This window comes from Gymnodraco acuticeps, unplaced genomic scaffold (assembly GCF_902827175.1).
Source record: "Gymnodraco acuticeps unplaced genomic scaffold, fGymAcu1.1, whole genome shotgun sequence".
Lineage (NCBI taxonomy): Eukaryota > Metazoa > Chordata > Actinopteri > Perciformes > Bathydraconidae > Gymnodraco > Gymnodraco acuticeps.
The window spans coordinates 64,265-75,000 of record NW_022990068.1 but is presented as its reverse complement, the minus strand read 5'-3'; the positions used below and the strand labels follow the sequence as shown (position 1 = coordinate 75,000).

Here is a 10,736-nt window from a genome sequence, read left to right as displayed (position 1 = left end):
CTGGGAGTACGCTTATTCCGGGTCTACATGTGTTTTGTAGACTTGGAGAAGGCGTATGACCGAAGTTCCCCAGGGAGTTACTGTGGGAGGTGCTGCGGGAGTATGGGTGGTGAGGGGGTCTCTACTCAGGGCCATCCAATCTCTGTACTCCCAAAGCGAGAGCTGTGTCCGGGTCCTCGGCAGTAAGTCGGACCCATTTCCGGTGAGGGTTGGCCTCCGCCAGGGCTGCGCTTTGTCACCAATCCTGTTTGTAATATACATGGATCGGATCTTTCGAGGTGTAGTCATGGGGAGGGGGTCTGCAGTTCGGTGGACTAAGGATTGCACCACTGCTTTTTGCAGATGATGTGGGTTCTAATGGCTTCATCGGTCTGCGACCTTCAGCACTCACTTGGATCGGTTCGCAACCCGAGGTGTGAAGCGGCTGGGATGAGGATCAGCACCTGCCAAATCTGAGGCCATGGTTTCTCAGCAGGAAACCGATGGGACTGTCCACTCCAGGTAGGGAATGAGTCCTTACCCCAAGTGAAGGAGTGCAAGGTATCTCGGGGGTCTTGTTCTCGAGCTGATGGAACAATGGAGCGTGAGATGGGCCGGAGACATCGGAGCAGCGGGCGCGGGACTGCAGTCGGCTTTATACCGCACCGTTGTGACGAAAAGGGAGCTGAGCCAGAAGGCAAAGCTCTCAGTCTTCCGGGCCATTTTCGTTCCTACCCTCACCTATGGTCATGAAGGATGGGTTCATGACCGAAAGACGAGATCGCGGATACAAGCGGCCGAAGATGGGTTTTCTCCGCAGGGTGGCTGGTGTCTCCCTTAGGGATAAGGTGAGAAGTTCGGTCATCAGGGAGGGACTCGGAGTTGAGCCGCTCCTCCTTCGCGTCGAAGGAGCCAGTTGAGGTGGTTCGGGCACCTAGTTAGGATGCCACCTGGGCCGCCTCCCTAGGGAGGTGTTCCAGGCACGTCCAGCTGGGAAGAGAGACCAAGGGGTAGACCTAGGACCAGGTGGAGGGATTATATCTCTTCGCTAGCCTGGGAGCGCCTTGGGATCCCCCAGTCAGAGCTGGTGCTGATGTCGCCAGGGAAAAGAAAGTTTGGGGCTCTCTGCTGGAACTGCTACCCACCGCGACCCGACCACGGATAAGCGGAAGAGAAGATGGATGGATGGATGAAAAGGTGGGGTAGGTAATTTTGGAGAAACCAGCTCGAGTGCGCTAGAATTTGAAAATACACAGCCGGAGAAATCTGCCACTTCCTTACAGAGCCCCTCCTCCAACACACACGAACACGCACCATGACCAATGAGGGCACGAGATAAGTTTGCTGCCCAGATGGAAGGGCTGACAGGCAGGTAGGGCCATCCAGTTACTTAGCCGGGCCGGCTCAGATGATTGGTCGTGCTTTTTACAGCGCCACGGCTTCCACTGAGGACATTTTTGTATGGATTTATTGTCAAAGCACTTCAGATATTCATTGCTATCGGGATGTTAAGAGCATTCCATGGAATATAACGACAAGTGTATCTCGAGCCGGTTTCTCAAACTTACCTACCCCACCTTTAAAGTAGAAAAAACTACAAAGTTTTAGGAGTTGTAAAAATACAAGTATGTATAGTAGTATATAAATACTAGTTAATAATAATAAAAAACAAATTATAATAACACAAATTAATACATAACAACAATAATTATTATATTTCAAAATAATTGTAATAGTATTTTTCTAATTATTAATAATCATATTTATAATATTTTTGAAAGAATGTTTTAATAAAAAAATAAAAATGTGTGTGTGTGTGGTGTTTCCATCTTGCCAGTCAAATTTTGTTTACAAAGTTCCTCTTTAATGTTGGATATAAAAGTGTGTGTGTGTGTGTGTGTGTTACAGGGACTCTGGGGGTGAGTCTGTCTCCCTGCAGTGTCCCCGGCTGTCTCCCCTCCTTTGACCTGCCGCCGGGAGACATGGAGATTGGGTTGGGTGAGGAAAGGGCGGAGAGATGGAGGAGGAGAAAACGTGGAAATGTGAAGAAGATTGATTGATTGATTTTTCTGTATTTTATTGTATTTTTTATTATTGTTATTATTGATATTTTACCCATTGTTTTTTCAAATATTTTTACCATATTTTGCCTTTACCAAATATTGTGCTCACTGCGGATATAGTCCCTACTTACTGTATATAAATGTAGTAAATATGTTGGTACCAATTGGATGTCTTTCTCCCACTGTAGGTTAATTAACATCTTGAAATAGAGTGTAAAACTGTTAGGTGTATTACAAATAATCATAATAATAGATTACATTTGTATAGCACCTTTCAAGGGACCCAAAGCCACTTTACATGGTAAACAAACAAACAAAAGGGGCAAATAATAAAATAAATGTTTTTAAATGTAATAAGTAGGAGTGGAAGTAGTGGGACTGTGATAGGTTAGGGGTGAAAGGCCATGGTGAACAAGTTCGTATTAAGTTATAAGAGGTTTTAATTACTGCAAAAGTAGGCTAGTTTTTACTCACAGTTAATGATCTCTTTGAATGAAATTGTTTTGTCCAAAGTTGTTGGGACGATACCTGAGAAGTAACCTATGCAGCCTGTTTTCCTGCTGGCATCACATACACATTGTAAATTGGGAAATAAAGCGTCAAAACTGAAATAAGAGGGATAAATGGTATTAAACTCTGTTATTTCTAAACGTTGACTTCATTGTTTTTATCTTCAGGGATCCACGGTGAGCCTGGAATCAAGAGATCGAAGGTGAGTCAACTTACAATAAGAATCTTTTTACCCTTTTTCTGTTAATATTCTCACTTATTCGTCTTAATAATTCCTCTTAATCAGATGGCGTCCGCTGACGAGGTGGTGAAGACCATGATAGATCACATGACCAACAATGACAGCCAATCACATCTGCCGCTCAAGTCAGGTATTTGATTCAAATTAAGCTACAGTGTAAAAAATGGCAATGAAATTCTTCTGACCCAAGCTCCTCCAACAATGCAACATAGTTATATAATAAAATACAACAATTAAATTAAATAATAGTGCAAAAGTCTATATACACGTAAATAGAATATGATATTTAGAATCAGAAACAGGTTTATTACCAGGTAAGTTGGCACGTACGAGGAATTTGACTTGATGTCATGGTGCATACATACAAATTAAAAACACAGATCTAGAACTAGAAAAATATTAAAAATAATACAAAATATAATAAAATATATATATAACAGTATTTACATAGAAATAAAAAATGGAATACAAATCGGAAGTAATAAAACTTTTAATGCATGCTGACATTTATTTTTCACACTCCTTGTTCTTCTTCTGCCACACAGGCAACAGTGTGGTGGTATGTGTGAACAACCTCGGAGCGTTGTCCTGTCTGGAGATGGCTGTTGTTACCAGAGCAACCATCATCTGTCTGGGTAACCGTGGATACAAGAAGTGCTAATTTCCCCCGGTTTTAGGACTCATTCCTGCACCACTCTATTCCCTTTGTTGACCTTGTGACCTCTCGTTAATACTAAACATGGATACAGGATGTGTTGAATAACCAGTGTTTCTACGGTTACAGAGAGTCGCGGTGTGGTGGTTGCCAGGGTGATGTCGGGGTCGTTTATGACATCTCTGGAGATGGTGGGAGTTTCGCTGACCGTGATGACGGTCGACCAGGAAACACTGAGACTGTTTGGTGAGCGCACACACAAATTAAGGATTGCCCTCATGGGGACCTCCATTTTGTCCCCATAAGGGAAGCCAGTCCCCACATGTGACTGTGTAAACAGATGTAGGTCCCCACAAGGATAGTAATGCTAGGTCACACACACACACTGGGCTTTCACTAATTACTAGTTTCTATATACTTTTTATTATTCATTTTTTAAATTTGCATTTTAAGAACATATACACAAAGCATAAATAACAAAAATAAACACATCTAGGTACAAAGATTAACCACATAACAGTTGACAAATCCGAAAACAAATAATAAAATAATACTACTAATAATATTAAAATTATAAGAATATATATATATATACTTATTTAATACAATGACAAATAGGGAAAATGTCAATCCCAGTTTGTTAAATTCAAAATATCTTTAAACTTCTTAGTTTGTTAAATATTCGGATATATATATATATATATATATATATATATATATATATATATATATATTGAATACTTTGCATGGCTGTAAACACTATTCTCTGCCAGTTTTGCATGAAAAACGCCAACTTTCTTATTTAAATCGCCTTTAATTTCATTATTTTGTATATCCAGGCTTCAATCGAACTTGTTTTTGACCTGTACATTTTCTGTTTCCATGTCTGTGAGGTTTATTGTTATTTTGTCGTACACTGTACATCCTATAGATGCTAAGACCAGCGCCCCCGCCTGGCCGAACCTCAGCAGTGTGTGTGTGAGCGGACGCAGCTTCATCACAGAAGCTCCAGAGATGAGCCCCCACCCACAGGACCACACACACAAAGAAGGTGAGGATTCAAGGTTACCTTGGAGGAAAATCTTAAGAGAAACTGATAAATGATTTATGGACAAAGTTTGTCTTTTGTTATATTTAATAAAGTAATAAAGAAAGTCAAAATACGAAATCGATCTCAAATGCAGGAACAGAGCATAACAGAGGATATCAAAGTTCTGCTTACAGTCTCTCTATATATTCATGAGAGGAAACAGCTGGTCCTACATCCCATCATTAAACCATAAAACCCCCTCGTCCTTAACATTTGCATATCCCCCTTTTACTTCCTTTTTACCTCCTGAAATGTAAACCCTTAACATATGTCTCTGTTAAACACATACAAGACTAAAAATACAATTTAACAGAGTAAAAGGCAATCAGAGTATAAGACTATTATGTTTTAAATGATTATATGATCATTTGAAACAACAACCTGCAGTGATGACATGGAGTAATTGGATAAATGATTTATTAACTAAGCCTGTCTTTTTTAATTTCCCGCAGGGCCTCTGAGTCCCGTCATGCGTAAAGCGTTGGTTAAAGTTTGTACCACACTGTTGGAGAAGCAGGAGGAACTGAATGCGTTGGACCGTGCTTCCGGGGACGGAGATTGCGGTAACACTCACGCTCAGGCTGCTAAAGGTACATCATCTACAGAAGCTTTAATGACATTCAAGTGTTTTAAATCGAGATAAAGATGTTTTAAAACGGTCTTTCAGCCATTCAGGAGTGGCTCCAGGATCATGTGGTTCCTGGTTGCCCTGGGCGACTGTTGTCAGTCCTCGCTGGATTGGTCCAGGAGAAAATGGGCGGGTCTTCAGGAGCGGTACGTTTTCTAACATATTCTACAAAAAAAAAGGCTAACTGACGTATTAAGTGTATTCTATAACTTATTTTTTTGTGTATTTGATAGATAATACTCTATAAATGTATATCTTTTTACTGTTGAAGTGTTTTCAAATGTTCATTTCACTGTTTTTTCAGATTTCAGATCAATAAATCAAATCTTTAATCTAGATTTTAACAGATTTTGACATAAAGTTGGAATTAAACACTCTACTTCTCTCTCTCACACACACACACACACACACACACACACACACACTCACTCACTCACTCACTCACTCACTCACTCACTCACACTCACTCACTCACTCACTCACTCACTCACTCACTCACTCACACTCTCTTCTTCATGTGTGTGTGTTACAGTTGTACAGTCTGTTCCTGACGGCGGCGGCAGGTCATGTGACCGAAGGGCAGAGCAACGGTGCAGCCTGGGCTACTGCAATGCATGCTGGGACACAGGCCATGAAGAAGTAATGCCTTGTTTACATGCTGCTGTAACACATTATTTTTTCAATTTCACATCAATAAAGTATGTATATTCTTATTATATAATCACCTCTGTGGTACTGAAGACACTGTTATGTTATGTCAGAAGTTAGTCAATTATTTATTTTAGTTTATTTTGGTTATCATTTCTCACGAGAAAACACATTTATTTCTCAGTTTTAAGGATTTTAACCCTCTTAGTATACGTCACAAATAACTTCTTGTCCAAACTAAAACTCACCATGCACTCTAGAAGCTTGTGTTCAATATGTTTGTAATTAAATACATTAATAAACACAACCACAATAAAGTTAATTGATAGGTCAAACAGCAACAACAACAAGCAAATTGATTAACCATCTGTAACTCTTTTCAGGTATGGCGGTGCTGACGTTGGAGACAGAACGATGGTGAGTTATCGTCTCATTTCTCTGCATCTTTTCTAGTTTAAAACATATTTTCTGGACATACTATTTATCCGTTCCTCAGCAGCAAGATAGTCATTAAAAAGCTTCTTAAATCTCTTTTCCTCCTCGCTAGTTGGATGCTTTGTGTCCTGCTGTGGATGAGCTGATGAAGCTGAAAACAGCTCCACCCGGTGGACAGCTGGCTGTACTGCAGAATGCTGTGAAGGTAACATACACATTTATGTTTAATTATAAGACTTCCTTCTCCCAAATCTGTCTGTAAAAATACATATTTAAAATTCCCCATTACTAGTGTATCCATCCAACAAAATCAAGTAGAAACTAATGATTGGGAATTTTGTGGAACATTATATTCACATTTGATCTAACATATTATCCAATGTCTGCATTCTGAAGCTTTATTGTACGATGTATATACTTTTGGATTGCAACATTGTAATTAGAGCAGTTTTTGTATGGATAAGGATGACTTTTTGTTTAACAATATTCTTATTTTTTACATTTTATAAAATCAAATCTAATTATTTGAAAGTAAATCCTATGTTGTGTGTATTTTATAATGAGCTTCGTTCCTTTATAAGGGCCCTTAAGTTCATACAAAATAAGAATGGGACAAAAATGTATTCAGTAGAAAAGATGATTATGATTTACATAGAAAGCCTCATTTCCTATTTTTATTTATTATTATTCCTTTATTTGTTTATTTCTGCCTTTTTTTGGCTTTGCACTTGGTTCTGAAAGCTAGTTTTGAACATATTAATTATTAAATAAAAAGAGAGACTTCCTGCAGTGCCACCAGATTGATTTGTACTTTTTACATGCCTTGTCTTTTTTCCGTCCCTCTCTCTCTCTCTCTAGAAAGCGTCCTTGGGGGCGGAGTCGACCCTTGACCTCACAGCGATGGCGGGTCGGGCGAGCTACATCGCGGCGGAGCGAGTCTCGCTGCCTGACCCCGGAGCCGTCGCCGTGGCAACCATCATGAGAACCGTGATGGAGACCCTGGAGGAAGAGAAGAAGAAGTAAAAACAGCAAAGAGTATCGGAGAAGATTATCACTATCCCAATACAGTGATGTGGAGTTCTCTGAAGCACATTCAAAGCTATTTTTCATAGCTTTCATACAGTGAATGAACAGGAACAAGGTACTTTATAAACAGAACATCTTGCTTAAAGCAGCTAGCAGTGATGTAAGATTAGTAAAAAACCAGTGGTCCTTAACAATTACTTAACAAGCTTAGAAATACTGCAAATAGAATCATGTCTAGTAAGTTTTAAATCAATTGTAGTAATAATGGATCTGTATTATTACTTCATCACTATCACCAGGCTAATACTAGGATTATGTGAGCAATTACTGTGATTTTGAGGTCTCTGAAGCACTTTCAAGCTCATTTCCATAGCTTTTACACAGTGAATGAAAGATATATATAAATATTGTGTATTTAAGATTTAGTAAAGGGTAAAAACAAGAGGAAAAACCTTGGTATGATCCTTTAAAATGTGATTAGCAAGCTCAGAAATGCTGTTTATACAATCAAAGTTTAGCAAGACTTAAATAGTTATTGTTATAATGCATCTTAATTATTATTTAGATGACCTTTTGAAACATAAAATATGTGTATAAGTCAGTCCTTTAACATACCTTGTTACTACCAATGAAATACAAAATAACACCAGTTCCTACATTTCCCATGATGCAACTTGGTAGTTTGTTGTCTATCTTCATAATGAATGTATGTAAAATAGTAAAAAAGTCAAATATCATTACATTTATTATCATGTTTCGTAATCTCTGTGTAGCAAATGCTGTTCAGGGAATTCAAATGCACTTTCTTAAAACAACATTGTTAATTCTAATGAATAAAATGACAATTAAACTGTAAATAATAAACAGTAAATAAACAACTAAATGTGTGTTTTATGATTTAACAAAAACATCTGCAAATATTTTTCTTCTTTCTTTCAACGCTTCTTTCTTACTTTAATTTGCCTCGCCAACTTACATTACATTACATTTAGCTGACGCTTTTATCCAAAGCGACTTACAATAAGTACATTCGACCAGGAAGACACAACCTTGAAGAAAACAGAATCATATAAGTACATCAGGGGCCTATACTACGAAGCTGGTTCAACCTAACCTGGATATGTTTGAGTTAGCCGGTTGGCCTAATCCAAAACATACGCGCTGTCGCTAAACTGTACTACGACGCTGGTTATCAAGTGGATCGCTCAAGCCAGCCGTGTCCTATCTAGTTAGGTGCGCGTTCACATGAAAGGGGTGGTATCTGGAGCATTCGACCAATCACAAACATGGAGAAGCGCACTGACAGCGCAGCGTCATACTTCCTGAATGAAAAGTGAACTTTAATACTAGTCAAAAATGAAGAAGTTAAACTTTAAACATCCATGACTTAAACGCTTGATCCAGGATCAAAGCCACAGAGCTGCACCTGCAAGGTGAATACAGCTGGTGACAGAACAAGTGTTTGAATGCGTACATTAACAGGTTTATGATATCACTGCCCCGTCTAACACACGATCTGACTTTAATTACATTTGTCTCGAGTGTTTCGTCAACTTAATGTGTTGCTTAAAATAATACTTCTGCATACAGTATGTGACACTGAGTGTTGCACGGCCAGATACGGCTCAGCTGACTCAGATAAGGAGATATATGATACATTATGAAGTGATATGCCGCGGACTGTACTTAATGTTACTCTGATCCGGTTACTTATGTCGTGGCAGATATTTAAGTAAGCTTTCTTAACGCTAATGTTATAATAGTCAGATTGCTCTGAAGATGGAGGTGATATTCTATTAATGTTCACGTTCACACAGTCGGTGATTTTTGCCGGCCGTCTTTCCTGCGACGGCAGCTTTTCTGTATTTCCTTTCTCCTGTAATATGACTTGATCGCTTTAAACTCTGCACACTGAGCTCTGATTGGTCAGCAGGCGGTGCTTTCACTGAGTTGAGCTCTTAGCCTGCAACCTAACCTGGTCCCGACCAGGTTAGCCGCTTAGCATAAGTTACCATGGAGATCTAGCCTGCTAAAAAGAGAACCAGCTTCGTAGGACCGGAAAGCCGGAGTTTTCCCTGAATTTAGCCGGCTAAGCGAAAATCCTGCTTCGTAGTATACCCCCCAGGTTAAGGTCATGGTGGATATAGGATCCATTGATGGGAAGAATATTAATTACACGATGTAACAGGGAAAACAGTTGTTGCCTTTTTTAGAGTTATTAGTGCTTCAAGATTAATTATTTAATCAAATGGGGTACATAAGATAAAATAAATAAAACAACTTTGACTTGATAATTTGGTTCACAACATTAGACCTGTCCTCTAATCTCTACTAGAATAAGTATGCATGTTTGGGTGTTTTAACACTCCTGTGATGTACCTAATCTTGATATCCCTTTCATTACAGAGCTGGGAAAATTGTGTATTGATTAGATTCTGAACCATGCACGTCCAATTTTGACTGACTTTAGTTCTAATGTTAATGTCAATTTGACAATTATTTAAATGAACTCTAAATTTCACATGATAATGGATTAGTGTTCCACATTTGTTCCACTAATTTGTTTTACAACCAGGCCAAAGGTAAAGAGAGATATTGATGACCTTGTGTTCCTTTTGTTAGTACGTGGTTCCATTTTGTCTATGGCCTTGGACGGCTTCACTAAAAGTCACCCAGTTCTGCCCTGCTGAAGTCCGGCTGAGTGCAGTCACAGAGATGCTATGGCTGCTCTACATAACATTAATGGTCTGGTCCGAGAATGGACACCATTTCCTGCTCACAGAGAGAATGACGCTCCTCAAACTGCCGCACCTCCTCCTCCAAAGACTCAGGAGGCACACGAACATTACAGCCATTGATACCGTCTCACATGGGTCTGCTCCCCCCACTGAGCCATGAACTGAAAGCATGACATCTGCTTTAAACACTTGGAAGCCTCTCCCTGTCACACCAGCACCAACCCTTGGGTCAGTCAGATGAGAATAACGGCTTCACCAACCTGGTCTCACCAGAATACGTGACTTCACAACTCCTTAACACCGCAGTACGTGGTGGAGTCAAAACTCTGCTACATTTACGTGTCTGCACCACGGAAACAACCCCAATGTAAAGTGAATGAGGCTCCTTTGTCGTGGTTTTATTCTATAAAACGTTTTTAAAATCTACTTTATAGCCATTGGCGGATTTTGCGGGGGGGCAGGGGGGGCATTGCCCCCCCTAGTGGCTGAAATATGTTACAGCATTACTACGTCTAAAACTGTTCCTATACAAATATTTCGTATATCATATTTTAATAAGTTAAGACACTGGTTAATAATATTGTAGCGTGTTCAAGTAACCAAGGGATGTAGTAGTTATCAAATAAGTATAAGATGTGCACAGTTATGATACGTTGACATTATGACAGATAATGTTAATATCCTTAATCATCCAGCAATCCGGCTTAAATACACTACTCTTTA

At 39.5% G+C, this 10,736-nt stretch overlaps 1 protein-coding gene across 1 annotated transcript in view; it reads left to right on the top strand.

Moving 5' to 3' along the window:
* The window catches only part of tkfc (triokinase/FMN cyclase), a 16,482-nt gene extending 8,305 nt beyond the window's left edge, over positions 1-8,177 (top strand). The window contains 12 exon segments of the mRNA XM_034216111.1: positions 1,862-1,977; positions 2,720-2,754; positions 2,839-2,923; positions 3,339-3,428; positions 3,578-3,694; positions 4,380-4,499; positions 4,991-5,128; positions 5,206-5,312; positions 5,699-5,805; positions 6,198-6,231; positions 6,362-6,454; positions 7,108-8,177. Of these exon segments, the coding sequence (XP_034072002.1) occupies positions 1,862-1,977; positions 2,720-2,754; positions 2,839-2,923; positions 3,339-3,428; positions 3,578-3,694; positions 4,380-4,499; positions 4,991-5,128; positions 5,206-5,312; positions 5,699-5,805; positions 6,198-6,231; positions 6,362-6,454; positions 7,108-7,272 (1,207 nt within the window). The 3' untranslated portion in view covers positions 7,273-8,177.
* Positions 8,178-10,736: the final 2,559 nt, after the last annotated feature.